The sequence below is a fragment of the Penicillium canariense genome (assembly GCF_028826845.1).
Source record: "Penicillium canariense strain IBT 26290 chromosome Unknown utg000006l_segment0_segment0, whole genome shotgun sequence".
Classification (NCBI taxonomy): Eukaryota; Fungi; Ascomycota; class Eurotiomycetes; order Eurotiales; family Aspergillaceae; genus Penicillium; species Penicillium canariense.
The window spans coordinates 2,021,379-2,044,358 of record NW_026622733.1 but is presented as its reverse complement, the minus strand read 5'-3'; the positions used below and the strand labels follow the sequence as shown (position 1 = coordinate 2,044,358).

Sequence of the window (22,980 nt, the reverse complement as noted above, 5' to 3'; positions counted from 1 at the left end):
TTCACTTCGATCACTCAAAATTGCGATACAGAACTGCCCTCTTCGTGCCAACAAAGGAGAATTGCGGCAACGGATTGAGCATGATATTAGAAGATGCGAAGAATCCATCAAGTAGTTGGAAAATCAGTGGGGAGAAGTCGCAAAAGGTCGATTCCGAAATCAGATGCAACGGATTGCAATTTCATTTCGAAAGAATAAGCTGGCAGACTTGTATGAAAATACTGCGAGAATCCGCGCAAACCTGTCATTGGCGCTACAGCTGCATGGCAAGGAGTCTCAGAGACTTTCAAAACTTCAAAGTTGGCTCGAGGCCCCTAACGCCGCAGATAACCACCTCCATTCCCGTCAAAAGCATTATGCAAGTACCGGAGAGTGGTTTTTAAATGGCAATGATTTTATCAAATGGCTCAAAACGCCGAATTCCTTTCTATGGGTGCATGGTGCTCCTGGATGTGGCAAATCAGTGTTGTTTTCAACCGCAGTTGAATATATCAAGAGCTCTCAGGTCAATGGTGACCAAGACGTCGGACTTGCCTTTTTCTATTTCGATTTCAAAGACTCATCGAAGCAAAGCGCCTTGGGAATGCTATGTGCATTGTTATTGCAGCTTTCGGACCAGGTACACGTGGACGACTTCGCAAAAGACCTTGGTCAACTAAATTATACCTCCAAGAGCGGAACAACGCCATTGGATGTAGATGACCCGATTGCCTGCCTTCACCGTGTTGCTCAGCGGTTTCCCAAAATCTATATCCTGCTGGATGCATTGGACGAGTGTCCTCACCACAAAGAACGAGAGACTGTTTTGGCTTTCATAGCAACGGTGCGACAGTGGGGCCTACCCGCCCTCCATATTTTGGTGACTAGTCACGATGTTATTGACATACGTGGATCTCTTAACCCTCAAGAGGGCCAGGATGTTACGATGAAGAACCCCAATGTTGACAAGGATATGGCCAACTATGTTTACCACCAATTGACAACCAACCCAAACCTCGAACAGTGGAAAGACAATCATGTCGAGATCCAAGCTGCATTAATAGAACGTGCACAAGGAGTGTAAGTAGTTCCTTTTGAGAAGACGTGTCGGCCTAATAGGCTGATGCTTCTTTCAGGTTCCTTTATGTGGCATCCCAATTGCAACAACCTCTGAAGGAGGCTCAGATTCTGAGAGATCTCGATACAGTCCTTGAGGACCTGCCTCTTGATATGCATGAAACTTACGAGAGACTGTTGCGTGGCGTTGGCATGACAAATACTGAGAATGTGCGGCGTATTATGACTTTGCTTTGTTATTCGAACCGCCCCTTGACTGGGAGAGAAGTCTGCCATGCACTTGCGGTTGATCTTCGAAACCCGGCGCGTTTAGACCTTGAAAAAGGACTGCTCACCGAACGCAAACTTCGCAAAATCTGTGGCAGCTTGATTGAGATTACGCAGACAAAAATCATCACACCCTTTAAGACTCCAGCTGCCAAGATTGCAATTGTCAATATTGCTCATTCCTTGGTTCAACAATACCTTGAGTCGGATGCTATCCGGAGACATGAAGTGGCCGCGTTTGCAATCGACCGTGTCTCCGCAAACAGAGAACTTGCACAGATATGTCTAGTGTACCTGAAATCCGCCCTTTCAGATGAGACAACCGGCCAAAGAGATGAAAAGTTTCCATTCGCTCCGTTCGCTGCTATGGAATGGTTTCATTACTACGCAGCCTGTCAGAATAAAGATTCTGACCTCAAGGATCTTGCGTTTGACCTGTTTCACGATGGCAAAGGCGGTTGCTTTAGCGCTTGGGTTGACCTCAATGATGTGGATACTGCATGGGGCACTTTTGCAATTTCCGAACAGGTGATGCATCATAGGGGACCGCCTATATATTACGCAAGTCTTCTTGGACTTGACGACATTGCCGAAAGGATAGTGGCAACAGATTGTGATATAAACGCCCAGGGTGGGAGATATGGCAATGCACTCCGGGTGGCATCTTTGAAAGGACACACGGCAGTGGTGCAAGTTTTGCTCAAGTATCAAGCTGATGTCAATATCCAGAGTGGAGAATGTGGTACTGCACTCCTGGCGGCATCTTTGACAGGTCATAAGGATGTGGTGGATGTTTTGCTAAGCCACAACGCCGATGTCAACATCCAAAGTGGAGACTATGGCACTGCACTCCAGGCGGCCTCTTGTAAAGGCCACAAGGAAGTAGTGCAGGCCTTGCTCAAGTCCGAAGCCGATATCAACGCCCAGGGTGGAAGATATGGCAATGCACTCCGAGTGGCATCACTCTATGGCCACAAGGAAGTGATGCAGCTGTTACTAGAACACGGTGCGCAGATCAGCCCTAACGGCCTGAGTCAAGAACTTCAGACCGCGTCCATCCGCGGCGACGAAAAAAGGGTGGACGAACTCCTGAATTTGGGCCAACAAATCTCGAATGACCATGTCCAAATTGCTATAGATTCGGCACTGCTATATGCGTCGCTCATCTGCCATGAGAATGCGGTGAAGCTTCTCCTGAAGAAAGGTGCCAACGTCAATGCTCGAGGTGGAAATCTCGGTAATCCACTCTATTGCGCATCGTTGACTCAGCGAGAGATGCTTGGGCAGGCGGCATACCAATTTCTAAGAGAGGGTATGGAGGGATTTGCAGTAAAGACGCTTACCGCTGGGAATGCGCGTGCAGCTTCGCTCATGAGTCCAATCCTACACGAAGAAGGAAGCATACGGCGATTGTTTGAGATTATGACGGCAATGTTTGTGGATGATTTATCTACGAACGGTTCTCCCCAAGGAGATGCACTTCTGAATCTAGCACTCGAAAACTCGGAGAAAGTGGTGGAGATACTACTGGCCAATGGCGCTGACGTGAACGCCCGAGGTGGAAAATACAGTAACGCACTGCAAGCTGCATCTCATATTGGAAATGAAAAGGCGGTCAAAATACTATTGGCCAAGGGTGCTGATGTGAATGCTAAAGGCGGATTTCATGGTAGCGCGCTCAAGGCCGCTTTAGCGGGAGGTCATAAACGGGTGGAGCAGATATGAAGAGATCATCAAGCCCACATTGCGAGGGGCAATGGCACTGAACTAGCAGAAACCTCCACTGAGATACATGGTTGTCCTTAGAGATTTTTCAAGATTCTACTCATCCTGCATCTTCCCTTAGCAGCTCCAAGGTAGAGAAAGCAGTCATGGTGGACCAATCACACGTTGCCCTTTACCCTCTCACTCCGAGGCTCACGGAGTTGGTGAGAGATGGAAATTGATCGAAGGGAAAGCTCATGGGTAATGATGATGATGATACGCTATTAACCTGATGTAGCCTTACTCGTGTCGTATGGTTATGCAGGCGCTTCCTCCGGCGCAAGCAAGAGCATTCCGAACGCCAGCCCACGCGTATGAAGTAGTAGATACATAGGAAAACGGTCTTTTGCTATATTAAATGCCCCAAAACCCTCGCAAATTAGCGAATTGATATATCCCATAGCCGTCAAATCTCCCTCAGTTCGGCCGCCTGCCACTCCTATGTATCTATATCCTCCTAGTTTCTAACATACAGATACTCTCACAGACTCAGCGGACAAGAATGCAGATGCTATTTGATTAGATATAAGTTCATAAAGCACGGTCAAGGGAGCCTAGAGTAAATCACCCCTTTCTACAACCTCGATTGCAAGTGACTTTTGCCGCGAGATTATGGGCAGATTTAGCCTCTTTAATGACTCTGAATGACTCAGCGCGACAAAGGGTCTTCAGCAAAGCTTCTAACCCATGAAAACTGTTTGGAAGGAGGGACAGGGTGATCCATTCAGCGTTTTTATATCGATTATGGTTGCAAGTAGCTCCATGTGGCACTTGTAGCTAACAGCTCGTTCAGCTTTCGGCACCTCTTAGCAGCCTGACTGGTCTTGCAGGTATGCTCCCCATGCCCCAACCCCTTTGGGCAATATGGAGCTCCGCCAGCCATCATCCAGACTCAGAATGCTATGATCAGGGTTTCCATTGTTGCTTTCCATTCGTGGATATCAAAGCTCAAGTACCAGGCATGGTCAGCGTCTTTCCTTGTACCCACGGAAGCAGTATAGACTTAGCAGATGATAAAGTTGGGTAAGGCTGGTTATAGGTCGTTTACGTAGACCTCCGTTCAACTAGACGACCCTTCGCTGAAAAGATTTATAGTCTCATCGGCACAAAGTTGGTAAGCCGTGACAGAAGTTGTATTGAGCCCGAGCACTTAAAAGGAAACCGGGATTGACAGTAAAATAAAGATGAAATGCCAGAGAGACATTCACGCTATCGGGATTGCTTATTGCAAAAAGGGCGCGGATTGGTATACCTCTGAAGTTCAAAGGGCACGGAGAGTCTTTACGCTGGGGGAACGTGAGTGCGTCGGGTTCCAAAGAATTGCTCCGGAGATTACCCAGTTCGTCGAACCGCGCCACTTCAACAAACGGAGCACTTGGCCTGGAGCCTCCCAAATCAGGTGAGAGGATGCAATTTTGTCAGACCATGTGGAGTGACTGGACGCTCCTGGCTCCCCAGCTCTTACCTCTGTATGTGGCAGATCTGACTCTACATCAACCTACCATTCCTTCCTGAGACCAACCAAGCTTCATCTCCGACTCTCACCACCTGCCTCAGACGACTGCGCCGGTTCTGTTTCTCACTCTCCACGCGAAATGCAGATATTGGATTTGCCAAATGAGCTCGTGGCATGGATAGCCGAATGCCTTGATGATGAATATTGCATCAACGCGCTCGTCCCAACATGCAGACGATTCTTTTGGCTCCTTAATCGCTCCCTCTACAAATTCAACGTGCGCTACTCCCACGCCTGCGCTCTCGAGTGGGCTGCAAAACATAGCTATGAAGCAACTGCGCGGTATGCACTAGAGGCTGGAGCTTCTCCCAATGCCGTTCACTACGAAGAGTGGGTCCCAATGGCGCTGGCTTGCATTTACGGACATGACGCTATTGTACGTCAGTTGTTGGACCAGGGAATCGATCCAAATTCAACGGAAGGCTGGCTTAAATCCCCACAGTATGAGTCAGAGCGCGTTGATTCAGGCTGCCCAATGATACTGGCGGCTGGTCGCGGCCATGAAAATGTCATTCGGCTCTTGCTTTCTTCTGGGGCTTCTCCTGATATCCGTTATGCACAAGTTGGTGGGCGTTGTATCTCACCCCTTTCAAGGGCAGCGAAACAAGGCCATCTCTCGGTTGTGAAGCTCCTCGTTTCCCTCGGCTGCGATGTTCATATCGAGGACTGGTACCGATCGAATATCATTGCTAGCGCGGCCGATGGAGGTCATTGCGGAGTTGTTCGGTTTTTACTGGAGACGAACCTTGAAATCGAGTCTCGTCAAATGCCTAGTGCTTCGCTTAAGGCGGCAGCTGAGGAAGGTCACTTGGAGATAGTCGAACTTCTCTTAGAATATGGGATGACTCCGACGCCCACTATGGAAGACTCTCCTCAAGACTCTCCTCTAGATCCTTTGATTATGGCTGCACAAAGTGAGCACTACGCAGTGGTCGAAACCCTTCAGAAATCTATGGATCTTGAGGGGTTTATCGCACGCGGGAAGCCTGATGATGATGACCATAAGCAGTTATTCCTAGTGAGCGCTGCATGCGGCTGGTCAGATTTGATCAAAACCTTGCTCGCGCGAGGCTGCTCAGCGGATTTTACTTAGGATAAGAATTTTGCCTGGAGTATCGAAGTAATGCACCTGGAAGGGGAGAATCATTGGGTGGATGAACCGTCGCCATTATATCTGGCAGCCCGTCGCGGTCATCACGGCGTCGTGGACCTGCTACTCAACTACACGCATTCATGCGGCAACAAAATGTTGCTCGAGAAGGAATCGACTGCGCTCCTCTTAGCAATTCAGGGCTCCCACAAGCAGATTGTCAGTACGCTCTTGGACTACGGGGCAAATCCGAATCATCGCACCCGGAACAACTCGCCGGTCTTTTTTGAAAGCTGTTGAAACACCGGAAATATTTCAGTTATTGCTCGACCGTGGAGCGGACCCTGGAATCAATGCGGACTTCGATGAATCAGTTTTCGTGAGGGCACTAAGGACTGGAAGTCAAGCCACGGTGGATATCTTGGCACGAAGAATGGCATTCAAGGAGCCTCTGTGCACAGAGGGCTCTTCTCCTTTGTCATTTCTTGTGGCGGCCGCTCTTGGTGGGACCTCGATGATAGAATATCTTCTTGAGAGTGACTATCCGGTCGAGCCTGGGAGCCGTGAAGTTCGGAAGGCACTGCGCGTTATACTATCTCGATCGGATACGGCATCACTGACATTACTATTCGAGAGGGGATTAGTCGGCAACTTGATCACAGTCAACAACAACGACTGGATAACTTGGGTGGGTTCTCCAAGCGAAGACTGGTGTGCTGTGGCTGCTACTCTGGACATACTTATGGCACATGGTGTTGAAGTCGAAGTGGGGTCTAAGTCCCCTCTAATTCATTTTGTTTTGTACAAGAACGCAAACCTCGTCCAGCTCTTATTGGATCGAGGGGCCTACCCTCTCCGAGTTTGTGGAAACGTCAGCAGAAGCCCCTTAGAAGAGGCAGCGGGTGAGGGGTACAAGACTTTGGTGAGTGTTATGCTGAAAAGTCTGGATCGGCAGAATATCCCACTTGAGAAATTGCAATGCAGGCTGGTCCAGGCAGAGAGGCTGGCAGAACTCGGTGAACCCGACGACATAATACCCCTCTTACGCCGTTTCTATTGGCGAAAGAGATATCAAGACATGCCAACACCCTAGCTGGGCTGAGAGGAATGAAAATTGCTACCCCTTTCATGGTGGCTGGGAGTAGAACTAGAGAAAAACAAATACAAAGTCTGTTACAGCTGGTGAGACCTTTTGTCTATTCAAATTCTAGAAAATGTGTATATGTATGCGCAAACCCGAGATGGAGGGTCGAATGATTCCCACAGATGCACCAACGCCGAAAACATGCCAATATATCCAAACCTTTAAACACGGGAGACCAGACACCAGTGCGCCATGAGAGATAATGAGATGGGCTGAAAGGATAGGACAAGACAAAAGTAAAGCAAACGTAACCAAGGAAATCAGCGAGCAAGACGCGCTCCAGATGGCCCAATAAGGCGATGACGAAACCCAAAAAACAGTCTATCGACTCGACAGAAGACAGGACGATGCCCTCTCTTTCTCTTTTCTTCTTCTTCTTCTTATTCAGAGACATCCTCATCTTTGCCTGGGAACATGATATCCTGCCTCACAACAGCCAGAACATGATTCACAAGGACAAACAACCACATAGCCACAATGCAAATCGAGAGCGCCGAGCCAACGCCCCGAATAGCAGCACTCTCAAATGCATTCCCCAGCACAATCGTCGCGATCGTAAATCCCGTATTGGGGAACACCATCGCCCACCAACTAAGATGGAACGCCGTCGGTGGCGCCCGCAGCACGGCAATCAGCGCCACACAGAAAAACCATAGACTCAGCGCCCACAGAAAGGCGCCCGCCGCCAGCGCCAGAATCTCCAGCATTCGTCCATCGGCCGCGCTGTCCTCGCTGCCCATCACGGAGAAGGTTTCGGGCAGCCCGCGCGCCATTCCGATGAGGGCTAGCGCGGTGAAGGCGGGTGGGCCGACGCAGATGAACATGCCCGGCCGGTGCTCGCGGTTTGGCAGGCCGGATTCCATGAGGCGGCCGATGTAGTGCGAGTACATCATGAAGCTGAGGCAGAAGCCGAGGCCTTGGAAGGTCATGCCGGCTGTGACGATGGGGATGGCGGAGCCGTCCGGCTGGCGCTCGGCGATGACGGAGGCGATGGTGCCGCTGAGCATGATTGGGAAGGCGGGGAGAACCCAGGATGGCATCATGGTTTGCAGCTTGTAGGGGATGGAGGCGAAGAGGTAGGAGTATTGGAGAACGGCGACGGCAAAGGTGCACACGCAGTAGGCCCAGAAAAGTACTTCTAGGGTTTTGGAGAAGGCGGCTGCTGGGTCGTCGCCGAAGTACTTCTCTAGGCCGGTGATCATGGTTGCGATGGAGAGCCAGAAGGTTGGGAAGAAGAGGCCTTCGCGGTCGTGGGCGAGGGACTCGATGAGGTTGCCGTGGAGGATGAAGCGGGCGACCATGAGCGAGCAGACTAGTGCGAAGAGGACGAGGTTGATGATGTAGACTGTCAAGCCGATTTCGTAGAGGCCAGTGAATTTGTTGGGCTGGTTGGCGATTAGCAGCGCCAGCCCACCTGTGCTCATCGTCAGGGTGTACCAGGCCCAGGTGAAGTGGCGGAGGCGTTGGGTGAAGGAGAGTTTGTAGGGCTTGAAGGGCTTTTCCATGTCGAGGATGGGCGCGTCGGAGTGTGACGAGTGCGGTGGAAGCTCGTAGCTTTCTGTACCCAGGAGACCTGGGCTGGAGAGGGCGGACATTATGACGGAGATCTTGATGTTGATCTGGTTGTATGAATTGCAAGATGCTGTATAGCAATTGAACGAGTGGAGTGGAGTGGAGTGGATGGACTTCAATATAGCATCCAAGCAGAGTTAGAAATAAGGGGAGAACTTCAATATCAGCTTGGCAAAGTCGACGAAGAAGAAAGATACAGATATCAACAAAGGCCAAGCAAGCAAGAGCCCCGGCAAATATGAATTGACTGGAATGATAACTGGAAGAGAGAAGAGACAGGGGTATTGGATTAATTGAAATGTAATGAATGGAATACTGATAAATATCCCCCCGGGGAGAAAGGTCCAGGCTTTAAACCTCTGGATGGCAAAACACATGAGCAAACCAGCCGCCCCGGATTCATCATCTACGCAACATCGCCACAAATCCTGGCAAGGCGAGATCCACGGCCAAGAAAACACCAAGACCTCCGGAAGCCCAGCCAGCAACACGCACTTGTAGCTACCCTGGCGCATTGTGTCTCCTGGAGCCCAAGTACGGAGTCGTGGATACATGCTCGCCAAAACGGACCTACCAGACACGCCCATGTTATCAGGATCCATCCAACCCAAAGGTAATGGAGTAGAGATCGTCCCGGGCCTTTGTGCTCGGCGCGTTCATGCCGCCAGGGGGCGCAGGGGTGGATCGAGTCTATACTTTGGAGTAGTCAGTGCGGCGACCCACTATCGTTCTGCGCGGAGGCGGAGGATTAGGGGGGCGATGGGCGTTGGGGGGGGGGGTGCTTAGGGGCTTTGTGAGTATAAAAAAACTTCGATGCCTGGGCCGGAAACGCGTGCATCAGAGCCCGCCAAGAAGTGAAGTGTTTCCTGCGGCGGGCCAGCGTGGCTCGGTTCGGGCCCGTGAATCGTCAATGGGCCCCTGAGGGGTAAGGATGGGCTAGGGCTAGAGCTAGGGCCAAGAACAGAGGACTCTGACGTGCGAATATTCACATGGTGTGTTGCAAGTGATGTCAGTGGGTAGTCTTCAGTAGTGCTGTGTACACCGTCGAAGTGACTCCGATGTAGGCAGGGCCGTTGCTCGGGCCGAATCATTAACACCTCCTGCGCCGAGTCCCAAGCCCGGAGGCCGTGCAAGCTGGCGTCACTGCACTATTCCGCATTTCTTCCGGGATGGCGCGGACAGTGCAACGTGCCGGCCATGCCAAGACCGATGATCGACGGCATCCTGGACGGACGGTCCGCTGCCAAGCTTTTTGGGGGCAGTGAGGAAGCGAGGTCAAGAGGGGGGAAATAGGGGAGACGACAGAAAACCGTCTCGAGGCAACACTGATCAGTCGGGGGATTTGGAAGAGGTCGAAGCAGGTCCCGTGTGGTTGGTCGGTTGGCCGAGGATAGAGTTGATAGAATCGATAGATCCCACGGCGGAAATTGCGCGGCCCCTGAGTTCCTGCGCTTATCTTCACAGCCTCTTCGCCAACCTCTGCACTACCTGCACTATTGATCAGGGATTCTCGCCAAGCATGGGTCTCGCCAAGACTGCTGTTGATCACCCTGGATGCGTTTCATGCTTATTTTTGGGCAGTGCTGCTCTCATTGCCACACGTGCCCAGACCCGGCCATGCTGGGCTCACGGAGTTAGGGACGGACTTGGCTTACACAGGGCATCTGCACGGCGAGGGGCAATTTCTATCAGATTCAATGATGATACACTTATACACAATTTATGCATGGACGTGTGCAACAGGCCCTGGTCTGTCAGCCGCGTTCACAAATTCTCGACCTATGCTCGACCCTCGGAATAACTACAGCTACATCAAACACAATGCTGCCAAGAAAATTCCAAGCACAAATGAAACTGTCTCTGCGCCGCAACTGACAACATGGTGCGACATGATTGCAGCAGCCCACACCCAATAATCAACAGAATTCAAGAAGTCGGGAAATTCAGAAAAGAAACAGCGGGTCTCGCCCAAACCCCAGGGTAGCAGTGCATGGACAAGACCCAGTTCCGAGCAAGATTCCGTTTTCTTCCTGCCTGCCTCCACCTCGGCGCATCACCAGTCCCACTTACATCATGCGATAAACAAGATCACTCGCCAACTCGGGTGTCTTGTCCAACAGTGCCCGCAGACTGGCCGTCCTCTCCACCCGGTCCCTCGCACTGGCATCTACCGGCCTCACGGCCGGCGTGGCACTCCCACTGTCACCGGCGACATGATACTGCGCCAATTCCTTCAGCCGGCATGCCGCATAGTGCACCACCAGCCGCCGCAGCTCGTTTTCACGAAGCTGCGTCGCGGACGTCGGGTTGATCGGCTCGAGGCGTGTGGTCTTGGTGTATGTGTAGCGCAGCACGTCGAGAACCATGGCCAGCGCGGCTGATCCCGGGCCCGTGGGCGCCGGAGTTCCAGGAGAGTCGTGCGGATCGGCGGAGCTGTCGCCCAGCGGGAGGTACACCAGGTCCCTATGCAACTTGCGCAGGCAGAGCTGTGCCAGGGCCGGGATGAGGTACCGCGTGGCGAAGACGTATACTTTGGCGTGGAAGGTGAGGTACGGGAGCTCGGGCTGGGAGGGATTGTTCGGGGTGGGTTTGGCTGTGGCGGATGGGTCATCGTTGTATTGGAGCGCGGTGAAATCGTCCCACAGGCTGAGGCCTGGTGTGCGAGGTGTGGAGTCGGACTGTTGTTTGGCGAAGGACATGTCGATGATTGGCTTGGGCGGGATGTGTTGGTTGTCTGATATCGAATGTGTGTCGGCTGGTTCTGGTTCTGGTTCTGGTTCTGGCTCTGGCTCTTGTTCTTGCTCTTGCTCTAGTTCTTGTTCTGGTACTTGTTCCGTTTCTGGTTCTGGTACTTGTTCCGTTTCTGGTTCTGGTTCTTCGTCCCAAACCGAGGCCGAGGAGGGGCCAGTGAATTCTGAGGCGTGGTGTTCGGCTGGTTGGGACCATCCTGAGCTGCTTTCTTCGGGGGCTGCCGAGGGCGAGGACAGCGGTTCGGGCGAGGGCAATCGCGAGGCTGCAGGCTCCTCTGTGGTTTCCTCCGATGCGGGATCGGGTTGCACCTCCAGGGTCTGTGGAGGGGGCGTTGATGGCGGCGTCAGGCTTGCCGGAGGCTGGGATTCCTCCTCAAGCTGCAGCTGTTGCCCTTGTCTTCTTTTCTTCTTCTCCTTCTTTTTGTTCTTCTTGGATCTGGAAGTGACTCCCCGGGGTGACCAGTCATCAGCTGTTTCGGCTGGTTCCGCTTCATCGTCAACCGCTTCGTTGGCTTCTGCTGAGCCTGCTTCGAGATCCTGATGCTGAGGCCAGACTGGTGTATCTGGCCGCTCAGCAGCGTCAATATCCTCGTGCGCTCCCTCCGGCACGCGCCTTTCATCTGTTTGTGCCGGTTCCTGGACCTCGGGTTCTGCGTCTGCTTCTGCTTGTGTTTCTACTTCCGGTTCAGGTCCAGTCTCCGCCTCCGCCTCCGCCTCCGCCTCCGCCTCCGCCTCAGCAGACACTTCCTCAATTGGCGTTGGCTCCGGCCTGGCGGTCTGACTATCAGTCTCACTCCTCTCAGGCGGGGGCGACGGAGCCGGCGGTGGCACAGCAGACGAGATCGAATCTGAACGATACGTCCCTCGCCAGGAAGTACCCGAACTCGGCGCGCTCTCTACCACGCCTGCCCGGCGCTCGCGCTCATCCCGGAGCACAGGCCGCTGGGGCACGTTATAGTCACCGGTATACGCATACTCGCAGAAGGCGACGAAGGTCTCGACATCTTCGTCCTCGAGAACAGCGATTCGATGCTTCGATTCCCGGGTGTGCCCGTTGTTCATGAGGTTATGCAGCGGCTTCGAGACATGCTGGGCGAGTCCCGACTGGATCGTTAACTTGGTATGCTTTGGCCCGACGAGGAACGTAAATGACGGCGAATGAATGATACTGTTTTGCCGGCGGGCGCTCGCCTGTGTCAGTGCAGTTCCACGGCCAGGATTCGAATTGGGGTCGGGGGAGTGAGGGCTCAACAGCGCGGCACACACCTACTATAATCGCGGGAGTCCATGGGAGCTGCTGCTGCTGCTGCTGCTGCTACTCTGCTGCTGTGCGATCTATACGGTCCTGGGTACGGTATAGCTTCGGTGGGCTGGGAAAGGTGAATTATACCCCCTGCATCTCCGACGACACCGGCCGTGCTTTGCGACTGATTTAATACCGAATACCCTCACGGGAGTCTACGAGCCTTGGGCCCACCAAGACACCAAGGTAGGTACCACACCTCCTCGGGCACAGCAAGTGGCCCAGACGGTCCCGTTACTTGGCTACGTGTGCAGCCCTGATGGGTGTAGAGAGAGGGGGAGGGGGAACCATCCACGCCAGCGCCTCGCCAGCAGACCGGTTCGGATCAGCTAGGAGCTGTCCGATGCTGTGTCTCCAGTACCCAAATACCCAAAGTCTACTTGATACCTTTGCTGGGCCACTAGGGTCTCACCAACGGCCCAGGACAAGGCCAGTTGTCCATCTTCGTAGCAGTACTCGCTTTGTCGCAACCTCTGCGCCAGTCCAGGTCAGTCATGCTCGTTTCCATCACCGTGCATCCTGCTGCTGCGGCAGTTGATAGACCCACCGAGTCCCTGTGCAGCGAGGGCCCATCCGATCGCCAGGCGAACGGGCTCAATTGGTGCGAGACGGTGACGCGCGACTCCATTCGTGCCCGATCCCACGCCTGCCTCCCAACTGCGGGCCTCACTGGCTGGGCGGAACCACTTTGGACCGCCGCCCCGGAACTTGGGCGTTTGGCCCGAGACAGCTTCACTTTTGGTGTTTTTTTCTTATCCTCCATTGTCTTTTCTTTGATCGTAGTTTGTTGGTCGATTAGTCGGTTAGTCTCGCCTTGCACCTCGATGCTGTAATTGTGGCGGTCTGCGACGCGGGTGCGTTGGCCTGTTGCTGATAAGGCGGGAACCGTGCCCTAACTCCCCCTGTTTTCCCTACTTTCCGCGTCTGTTGGCCGTTGCTTCTTTTGGACTTTGGCGGACTGCCGTATGTTGGGCTACTGGTGGAAAGTAGGGTGATGACATCGGCGATCTTGTCTGATTGCAGGATGTGGTGTTTTGGGGTGGGGGTGGGGGGAGGTGGTGGTACATTGGCTGGATAGAGGTGCCATGTTCCAGAATACAATGCTCCCACATGGATGAAACTGCATACCAATGTCCCTCGAGAGGATATTGAGAGCTGGGGAGAATTGGTCTCAGCTACATCGGACGAAAGCGTCTTCCAGTGCCAAGTCGAACATAGTTCGACACCTGGTACCGCACGCCCGAGAGTACATCCCAAACGCTGCATGTCAAATGGCACAGGAGAAAGGATATTTCTAATCTCTAGAAGGAAGACCCGTCATAAAACACCGCCATAATAATACAAGGATGTCCAGACCCCACATCCAGTTAGATCAGACAATAGCCCACAGTCCAAGCATCAACCCCATCCCGCTCAAGACCCATGCACCAGGCGAATCTCCGTGCTCCCAGGCTCCCACTCCCTCAACCCCTCCCCAACACTATACCAGAAGCGCAGCTTCACACACTCCGCCCTCGCCCCCTCAATATCCCCCCTATCAAACGCTCCCGCTAACGCCCCCACGCAAATAGCAACCCGCATCTCATTCTCCCGCTTCAGCGCCTCGATCTCCGCCTCCGCTCCTGCGGACGCCCCAACCGCCTCAATCGTCTCTTGCACCTCCATCACCTCCATCAGCGTGGCCGCGTCCAGCGCGTGCTTCGTCGACGCGTCTTCGGCGGTGACGTCGATCCCGTGCCACTCGCGCAGTAGGTACTGTGCCCGCTGCAAAGGATCGGAGAGTGTGCGATAGGCTTCGTTGATTCGCGCGGAGAGCGCTTCGGCCTGTTGCTTGGCCGCGCCGGAGGGGAATTTGTCTGGATGGACTATGCCTTGCAGTTGCAGGAATTCACGGCGCAGATCCGCTATGGGGATTTCGAAGGGGGATGCTGGTGGTGGCCCTGCCGGAAGGGTGTTGGGGAAGATGGTGTAGTAATTTGTGATGTCAGGTGCGCCGACGAGGGCGGTCTCGCTTGTCTCTGTAGATGGCGAGGTTTTGATCGAGGCTGCGCGGCGATGAGGTGTGCGCGAGCTTGTATAGACGGATTGGGGTGCTGGGCTGAGTGTTTGGGTCCGAAGAGGCTGCGGCCAAAGTGGGCGCGGCGTGCATGCGTCTTGCTGGACTGGGCTGGTCAGGCCTTGCCGGGAGGATGTGGTGATAGTAGATCGGGGGGTCACTGAGCGACTTATGTGTCGCGCCAGGCTTGGAGAACGAAACGCCATTGTGAAATGGTTTGGCGGAGGACTGAGTCTGAACCGAGCGTCGGAGTCGGAGATAAACTATCATGGACGGAAAACTACACAACTTACGTCATCCCCGCACATTGCACGTGACATTATAGTTCGTTTTATTGTGGTCGCTAACAGTTGGTAATCGGGCACGACGACAGACTCCTTTTCGCTGACGATGGGAGTAAACGATGTCTCTGGCCAGGTACTTCCAAGGCACAGACAGCGGCGTGTGCAGTATCGGTCAGGGGTGAGTTGGATGTCGACCCTGAGAGAGACATCGACGAGATGAGCAAGCCCGTATAGATATGCATGGAAGTTGGAGCCAAGTAGGATATCGGGGGAAATCACTCAATACCCCAGAGCTTCACAGTGCGATCGTGGCCACAGCTCGCAATCCACTTCGCATCGTCACTGACATCTGTACTGAGGACATTGCCCGAGTGTCCACTTAGCGTCTTCACCAACGACCAGTCATCGGCACTGAATATATTGACGTTCTTGTCAAAGCCACTGGACACGAAGAAAGTACCAGACTTCTTAGGCTGAATCCCGGAATCAGCCCCCGCCGGGGTTCCATCAACCTCCATCTGGCCGTTGGCGCCCTCGGTGGAGGGCAAGAAAGAGGCCGACTCCGCTCCCTTGTACCAGCGAAGATCCGACACAACACTCTTGTGAGCACCAATGCCGCCAATATTCCGCACTTGGCGCAAATCCCAGCATTTAACCCATCCGTCGCCGGATCCAGAGAGCACGCGGTATCCGTCCACACCCCAGTCCATGCCGTAGATTTCGCGGACGTGTCCCTCGAGAATCATGACCGTGCGCCCAGTCCGCAGGTCCCAAATGCGCCCGATACTGTCCAGACCACCACTAGCCAGGAGAGACCCATCGTTGTTGAAGGAGACGGTGTAGACTTCTCGTGAATGGCCCTCCTGCAGGAGCAGTTCTGTCGTCGTTTCAACGTCCCACAGACGCCATGTCGTGTCGAACGATGCCGACGCAGCATAGCGACCGGACGGATGAAATTCTGTGCGGCACACACGCCCGGAATGCCCGGAGAGAGTGGCAAGTGGTTTATCAGAATCGAGGGCCCAGAGGTTGATATTCCCTTCGCCTCCTCCAGAAATGAGGTTTACTGTTGAGGGCGAGACGTTAGATTCCGGGAACCATGCCAGTCCGCCGACACGGTCATTGTGCCCCTTGAGATTCGCCTTTTCCTCCAGATTCGGCACAGAGAGCAGCTTGATGCCGCCGCCCCAGTTCCCGGCCGCAATTGTCTTCCCATCCGGTGAAAACCGGCAAATACTGACTGGCCGGTCGCCCGCAATCTGCGAACCGTACAGATCAAACCCTCCAAGTTTCTCTTTGACTGCTTTGCGGTGCTTGACGTGTGTCCGCAGCGGGATTGTTGACTCGTCCTTGAGCCGCGCTACCCGTGCTTTCGCCCGCGGCAGGGAATAGCGAGCAATTGCCTTCCGGGCTTCCAACAGCTGATCGGTGCCTTCTGTGTAAAATTCCTCCTGCTGTTCCACCTCCTCTTCCTCCCCGCCTTCTTCCATCTCAATATCGCCCTCGCCCTGTCGGTCCGCTCGGTCAGTCAACAGTTCGCGCAGACGGTCCCGCCGGTCTACGGGACCCTCGCCGAACAGCGTGATGGGTTCGCCGAGCTCTCGTAGCCGTAAGCGCACGCGGTTGTCGTCTGTTGGTACGACCATGGCGGCTGCGCGTCGTTTTCGCTCGAATTGCGCTGTGATGGCGGACGCCCGTTCGGACGGGATGCCCGCTGCTGATGCTGGAATCTCATAGTCTTCGTCGACGGCTGTTGTTTCGCGATGAGTGGGGGTTAACGAGTGTGTGTGTGTGCGACGAGATCACTTACGGATGTTGGCAAGATCAATGCCTGTGTCCATCTCCTAGCAGGTGTCGCATGTTAGCTGGATGTCCATTGTCAACGTGTCTCGATTCTCTGGTATAGAGAAGAGACTGAATAGAGACCACTGGTGGGAGCGACGACTTGCAAATCCCTAGTCCATGAGAAGGCTTGGGCAGCAGGAGCAGTCGTGTAGAGGAAAGATTGCTTACCTCGGCCGCCTCCTCGACATAGGCCTGTCGCGAGGGGTGCATCATCTTGGATGCGGAGAAGCTCGCGCTTCTTGTCAATCAGATCAGCAAGAGGCGAGGTGTGTGGAAGGAGACGATGTGGAAGCTGGACAAAAGGGCGCGTGAGTTGGAGGTGGTGGAGGTTGCGGGCGGCAGAACCGATAAAGCAGGGACGAGTAAAAATTTCCGGGGATCAAACAGAGCAACTATACATTGAAGTCTAGCTTGAGAGCAGTCTACTTGGTCGAATTTGAGGACTATCTTGAAAGATGCATATGCTGGAAGTCAATGCACCATTCCATACATCAATTCACCGCCACTCGAAAACTCCCAGCAATTTCTCAAAAAGACAATGACGCCAGGCGGTCAATGGCGATAAGCTCGTGGGCTTGAGGCTTATCCGCCGGCCAACTGCGCTCCTTGATTTTTAATCCCAAGCCACTCTCCAACTTTCTTACTTTTACGTCAATCTCATCTTTCGACGATTCTCCCTCTTCCTTCGTCCTCCGATGCTCCTGTGAGCCCTTGTCCGTGGCAGGGTCGTGATCTTCCGCCCGGCGATGGTCCCGCCAAGTGTCTCCTGTAGAGCCTGCAGTTCCGTCTGCAGCCTACAAATACAAACCCTTGTTCGCGACAGGATTTCCCATTGCAGTGCCAGCACTCTCTTCTTCGCCTTCGCGCGCATCCAGCCCTCCTTTGCGCCGGCCTCTTGGAAATATGCCCTAAACAACACACCCCGCCGGTCCTTCCACTCGACTCCCCGCCGGTTATCCGATCCCTCGCCGTCTGCGCCTCGGATCTCATATCGGGTTGCCGTTTCCTCGTCGGGTAAAGGGCGCCGCTTCCACCCGCTCCAAAACGCATATAATTTCGATCCGGCCGTTTCGGACGTTATCGGTGTTTCGAAGGACAAGAACCCGACTACCCGCCGGCGCAACCGCCCTGACAGCGGCGAGGATGCCTTCTTTGTGAGCTGTATCGGCACCCAGGTTTCAGGCCACCCAGACGCGGGCGGTGCAGACGCTGTTGCGTTTGCGGTTGCTGACGGTGTTGGCGGCTGGACGGAGTCCCGCGTCGATCCGGCGGACTTTTCGCATGGTCTGTGTGGCTATATGGCCCAGTCGGCTCTGGCCTGGGACTCGCCTGCGGATAAGCTACGGCCCAAGCAGCTGCTGCAGGCAGGTTATGACCAGGTCGTGGATGACCCGGCCATTAAGGCGGGTGGCAGTACCGCCTCTGTCGGTGTTGCGCTACCAGATGGCCGGGTCGAGCTAGCAAACCTGGGCGACTCGGGCTCGGTGCTGCTCCGTCTCGCCGCCGTGCATCATTACTCTGTCCCACAGACGCACGGTTTCAACACGCCGTACCAACTCAGCGTTATCCCCCCACGCATGCGCGCCCAGGCGTCCGTCTTCGGGGGCGCCTTCCTCGAAGACTTCCCCAAGGACGCCGCCGTCACAAACCTCCAGATGCAGCACGGCGATGTATTAATGCTCGCTACAGACGGTGTTTTTGACAATTTGAATAACCAGGACATCCTGAAGATCGTCACAAGCCGGATGATCCTGACCGGCGCGTGGACAACCACGGAAGACGACGGCGTCGGTATCGCGGATAGTCTCGCCGAGCTCACAGTCCCAGGCGGCCTGGCCCCTGCATTCCCACCCCCAAGGACCCGGCCACATCCCAACCTAAGGAAAAAGAAAACGCAGCTCTCGGATCCACCCTCACCCTCCAATCCCTCCTTGCCGCATCCATCGCAGGGGAGGCCAAGGTTGCCAGCGTCGACTTCCGCCGTGACGGCCCCTTTGCTAAGGAGGCCCAGCGTTATTATCCGGGCGACTACTATCGCGGCGGCAAGGTCGACGACATCTGCGCCCTGGTCATTGTGGCCGTGGACGAAAGCCTTGCCGCTGGCAACAGCGCTTAGTGAAACTGCACCTTTTCTACCTAAATGGGACACAACAAGCACAATCTCCGCGGACACGTTAAGATCTTTGCTTGCATATTCCATTCTGCATCTCGAGGCGCCGGGGTTAGTTTGATATTTGGACGGGAGGTTAGGTAGTTTGGCATTTTATCCATATCACTCTCTTTGCTTGTTGGGTTTCTTTTGTTCCTGGGTCTGAGCGATAACTTTATATATGTGATAGACTGTAGACCACTGCGAAGTGGGTCTAGGTATACCATACCATACTTAAATAGATAGATTTTGGCAACAACGTGATTTGTATTCTTTTTCTAATTGTGGTTATGATTTTGTGCAATGCTGGACAGCAGCTTATTAATGAACAAGGAAACATAAAGTGGGCATTACGCAGGTCATTCCATTTGAGATGCCTTCGTAGGCAACCAACCTTCAGGAAGTTCTCTTGACCTAAAAATCAACCATCATGGAGGCTGTGCCGTTTCAGAATTAAGACACAGGCCGTAGGCCACACAAATACTTGCATGCTTTGCAAATATAGTAACAAGATGCAAGCACTCTTAATTCATACACAGTCTGTCTCAAATCAAAGCGAGATGCAACCACGCATCATAAATTGTCACCCATGTACACATAAGTAGAAGAAGACATAAGGAAAGAGAGAGAAGAAAAGAACCACTCAAGGCAAAACAACATTTTTCATTGACTCAAAAGCAAACAGACAGTCGCCAGGCCCAGCGCGGAGCCCAGATTGCAGATATTACATGGCATGGGCAACGCACGAGTGGATTATCAGAGAGAAACACAGCACAGCACGACGCGGCTCAATTCGGCTCGGATCGGAAGAAGTAAGAAAAGACATCAGAAATTCAGAATCAGAGCAGAGCACCCAGACCGGTTCCATGAGCAGAATAACGAGCAAGCAGGATGATGAAGGAAAGACACAGGGGGTAAACTCCAGAGCATGTACTCCTCATATCATGCGCTTATGCAGCAGCCTCAACGGTCTTCTCGTCAGCGGGCTTCTCGCCCTCGGCATTCTCTTCTGGAGTAGCCTTGTCGGCCTCCTCAGACTTGGCTGCCGCCGCATCGGGCATGGGGGTATCATTGTCGGTGGCCTTGGTCTCGGGCTCCTTCTCCTCCTCGGTCTCCAACTTGGGAGTGTCGGCTGCATCGTCATCCTTGTGCGCGCCGTTCGCGGTGGGCTTCGCGTCCTTGTCCGAAGCTGCAGGGGCGTCGGTCTCCAGAACGCTCTTCCAGCTGGTCAGGATGTTCATCGCGCGGTGGCGGAAGTTGAACTCCTCGTCGCGCGGGATCGTGTCCAACTTGACGATCATCTTCAGGACCTTGTTGATCTTGGTCGAACGGATGATTGCAACCTCTAGGTCGGGGTGCTTCTCGAGCTTGTCAAAGTAGCTTGCCATGGCGGCCATCTCGTCCTCCTTGGGCGGCTGATCGCGGGAAATGAATCCCTTCTGGAGCTTGTGACGTAGGAAAAGAACTGCGAAGAATTAGCCTCTCTTCTCTCTCGCCTCATAGTCTAGTAAATTCGATTTGGTACATACTCTCCTTCTCCTTCTTTTTCTTCAATTCCTCGGGGTCAATCTGCCTCTCTGGTTCCTTGGTCTCGGAAGCAGCCTCCTCGTCGGCGGCCTTGCTCTTCTTAGAGGCGGCCTTCTTTGTCTTGCTGGCGGGGGTCTTCTTCTCCTCCGCCGGTGCCTTCGGGGTGGTCAACTTCAACTTAGTACCAGTCTTAGGAGTCTTAGCAGGCTGCCAGTCAAGTCAGCTACAGAAAGCTCATCGTAAACGCACGATCCCCTCCCGAATCGTACTCACCTTCTCCGCATCGCCATCGGTCTCGTTCTTGCGCTTCTTCGAGGCCTTGGACTTCTTGGAATCTTCCGCTTCCTCCATTTCCACATCGGTGTCTGCGCCCTTACTCTTGCGCTTGCTCTTGCTCGTCTTCTTGGCCTCCTTCGCAGCCTCCTTCTCGGCCTTGGCAGCGGCCTTCGCAGCCTCCTCTGCTTCTTGCTCCTCAATCTCCTGCTGGATGGCAGCCTGGTGATCTGACAGCAACTTCTTAAAGTACGCAAGGTCGTGGCCCTCTGCAGCGATCTGGTACGCGCCGATTAACCCCTTGGCCTTGTTCTTCTCGGGAACGTCCTTGCACTCGGCAGCGGTAATGGGGGTAAGGTGGGTACTTGGGATCCAGGCGCTGGAAAACCAAAAGTCAGCTATCAATTGAAATGACCCACACGGTCTCTCTCATAGGGGGGTGTTTGAGGTGGGGGCAAGACTTACAACTCGTTTGTGTAGAAAAACATCACGGGGAAGGTCCGCTCGTGGGCGCGCTTACCATCATCCGCATAGTCGGCGCGGTAGGTTCCATCGCTTTGCGCCGCTGTGACGGGGCGGCTGTCGAGGAGAGACTGCGGGAGCATCTCCTCGTCGCAGATGATGGAGGGCCAAGGCGCATAGCTGCGCAGACGCGCAAGGTAGTACTCGCCAGGCTTCACGTTCAGCTGCGGGATCCGGGTCATGGACTTCTTCCGGTTGAGCTTTGACTTGTCGGCGACACCGCTGGAGCGGCGACGGTCCTTCGAGGACTTCTTGGACGGAGCAGGAGATCCGTTCGCCTCGGCGGCGGCTGTCTCAGCATCGGCAGGGGCAGCTGCATCATCCTCGCCCTTAGCTTCCGTCGCATCGCCAGAGTCAGCAGCCTGTTCGGTGCCAGTTTCGGCCTCCTTCTTCTCATCGTTTGCGCTCGTAGTGTCTGCGTGGGCCAAGGCCGACAAGGTTAGCGAGCTGCGGTCGCACAGAGGGCAAGATCCTCCCGACACAGGAGACAGCTTCAATCGAGAATATTGACGCTGGATTGGTGACGGTGCGTGCGCGGGTGAAGGGGCTTACCGTTCGGCTTATCACCAGAGATGGTCACATTCTCAGACGCCTGGTCGGCAGGCTTGTCTCCGGCTGGGACGCGCTCGGGCTGCTCGACAGCCTCAGCGGGGGCAGCGACAGGAGTATCGTCGGCCATGCTGGCAGGAAGCAATGTCTCGTTGGCGAAGGTCCAGGAATTGGGTGAGAGGGGGTGCCGGGGGGGTTGCAATGGGTGGCAGGGGAAGGTGGGTGAGAAGATGTGGAGAAGGTAGAGTCGCGCAGGTCGGATCGCGGGAAGCACGCGTTGGGTCTGAGAACGGGGAACAACCACAATGACGCCACAACTCGCGACAGCTTCACCACAGCTGCAACAGCGGTCCAGGCAGGTCTCAACTGCTTCAGAAGCTGTTCGTAGGGGTGAATAGAGTGTTATGCTGTCAAAATTTAAGAGGTGGCCAGTGACTGTGAATGTTGTGCGGGCTTCACAGGGGCGTACAAAGCCACCGCAATGTTACCGTAGATGGACAGCTTGTTGTCTGATCGCAACCTGCCAAATCCCACAGGGAGAAGCTATATCAGATTGGTTTGATTCCTGCGAAGCCTTAAGGCCTGATGAAAGGTTTATTGAGCACTCTAGCGCGGGCAGAGTCGATGCCTTGGTCCTTCGATCGCATCGGTGATCTCAGAAATGATGAAATTAAAGGCAGCTCCAGGAGTAACAATAGCTTCCTGGGGTCTCTAGCACCGTGACATTCAAGTCGAAGCAATCGGTGTATAGTATTCTGTCGGTGTTGGGTTAGCTCCAGGCTCCGTTCATGGGGGTGGAGACTGACTACTCGATGCCACGGGCTACTGAATCGGACAATGATGCTTCGAATGGAAGGAGCACGGTCAACATGTCATTTATCAGGACTTTCAGGGAGAAATAAGGAGTATCATGTCCATTGCAGCGTGGCTGGACTCCACATCAGATGAAGGTTGGTTGGGTGTCGTCATGGGAAGCTCTCCGCTTCTGTAAGCACTGGAACCCCACAGCTTCACTCCAGGAACCTCACCTTGTACATTATGCGCCCATGCGTTTGTTCGCCTCTTTGTCTACTCGATTTACCACAGAATAGTTCTAGTCCAGCTTTTAATGTTTTAAAGGGCCTCCAAAATCTAGATACACTGGTTTTTGAACGGACTAGAGAGTTACGCGTCCATGGGGTTATTTGATTAACGGGCAGACCAAAGACTGCCTATCACTCATGTACAAGTCGGGATTAATAACAGAACAATATGCATCAGAGTCATTGCAGGACCAAGCCCAATGAAGGTGGGAGTCAGTAAGAATAACAGGT

General features: G+C 53.9%; 8 protein-coding genes across 8 annotated transcripts; 3 read left to right on the top strand and 5 right to left on the bottom strand.

Moving 5' to 3' along the window:
• Positions 1 to 163: 163 nt before the first annotated feature.
• Positions 164 to 3,048, top strand: N7482_008703 (NACHT nucleoside triphosphatase; the record flags this gene model as incomplete). Its single annotated transcript, XM_056690827.1, has 2 exons — positions 164 to 1,059; positions 1,116 to 3,048. 2 exons carry the CDS (start codon positions 164 to 166, stop codon positions 3,046 to 3,048), a joined length of 2,829 nt encoding a protein of 942 aa, XP_056540592.1.
• Positions 3,049 to 4,682: 1,634 nt separating this feature from the next.
• Positions 4,683 to 6,786, top strand: N7482_008702 (ankyrin repeat domain-containing protein; the record flags this gene model as incomplete). The annotated part of the gene is made up of 4 exons (XM_056690826.1): positions 4,683 to 4,979; positions 5,046 to 5,621; positions 5,697 to 5,916; positions 5,987 to 6,786. 4 exons carry the CDS (start codon positions 4,683 to 4,685, stop codon positions 6,784 to 6,786), a joined length of 1,893 nt encoding a protein of 630 aa, XP_056540591.1.
• A 431-nt stretch (positions 6,787 to 7,217) lies between these two features.
• Positions 7,218 to 8,432, bottom strand: N7482_008701 (tellurite-resistance/dicarboxylate transporter family protein; the record flags this gene model as incomplete). Its single annotated transcript, XM_056690825.1, has 1 exon — positions 7,218 to 8,432. The coding sequence occupies one exon, from the start codon at positions 8,430 to 8,432 to the stop codon at positions 7,218 to 7,220; it is 1,215 nt and encodes a 404-aa protein (XP_056540590.1).
• A 2,043-nt stretch (positions 8,433 to 10,475) lies between these two features.
• Positions 10,476 to 13,225, bottom strand: N7482_008700 (uncharacterized protein; the record flags this gene model as incomplete). The annotated part of the gene is made up of 3 exons (XM_056690824.1): positions 10,476 to 11,120; positions 11,298 to 12,350; positions 12,875 to 13,225. The coding sequence occupies 3 exons, from the start codon at positions 13,223 to 13,225 to the stop codon at positions 10,476 to 10,478; spliced, it is 2,049 nt and encodes a 682-aa protein (XP_056540589.1).
• Positions 13,226 to 13,875: 650 nt separating this feature from the next.
• N7482_008699 (J-type chaperone JAC1) lies at positions 13,876 to 14,724 on the bottom strand (the record flags this gene model as incomplete). Its single annotated transcript, XM_056690823.1, has 1 exon — positions 13,876 to 14,724. One exon carries the CDS (start codon positions 14,722 to 14,724, stop codon positions 13,876 to 13,878), a length of 849 nt encoding a protein of 282 aa, XP_056540588.1.
• A 353-nt stretch (positions 14,725 to 15,077) lies between these two features.
• N7482_008698 (putative pre-mRNA splicing factor) lies at positions 15,078 to 16,860 on the bottom strand (the record flags this gene model as incomplete). The annotated part of the gene is made up of 3 exons (XM_056690822.1): positions 15,078 to 16,552; positions 16,613 to 16,646; positions 16,816 to 16,860. The coding sequence occupies 3 exons, from the start codon at positions 16,858 to 16,860 to the stop codon at positions 15,078 to 15,080; spliced, it is 1,554 nt and encodes a 517-aa protein (XP_056540587.1).
• A 533-nt stretch (positions 16,861 to 17,393) lies between these two features.
• On the top strand, positions 17,394 to 18,763 carry ppmA (type 2C protein phosphatase PTC7; the record flags this gene model as incomplete). The annotated part of the gene is made up of 2 exons (XM_056690821.1): positions 17,394 to 18,467; positions 18,506 to 18,763. 2 exons carry the CDS (start codon positions 17,394 to 17,396, stop codon positions 18,761 to 18,763), a joined length of 1,332 nt encoding a protein of 443 aa, XP_056540586.1.
• A 983-nt stretch (positions 18,764 to 19,746) lies between these two features.
• N7482_008696 (uncharacterized protein) lies at positions 19,747 to 21,797 on the bottom strand (the record flags this gene model as incomplete). Its single annotated transcript, XM_056690820.1, has 5 exons — positions 19,747 to 20,261; positions 20,326 to 20,530; positions 20,597 to 20,975; positions 21,062 to 21,533; positions 21,671 to 21,797. 5 exons carry the CDS (start codon positions 21,795 to 21,797, stop codon positions 19,747 to 19,749), a joined length of 1,698 nt encoding a protein of 565 aa, XP_056540585.1.
• Between the last annotated feature and the right edge of the window lie 1,183 nt (positions 21,798 to 22,980).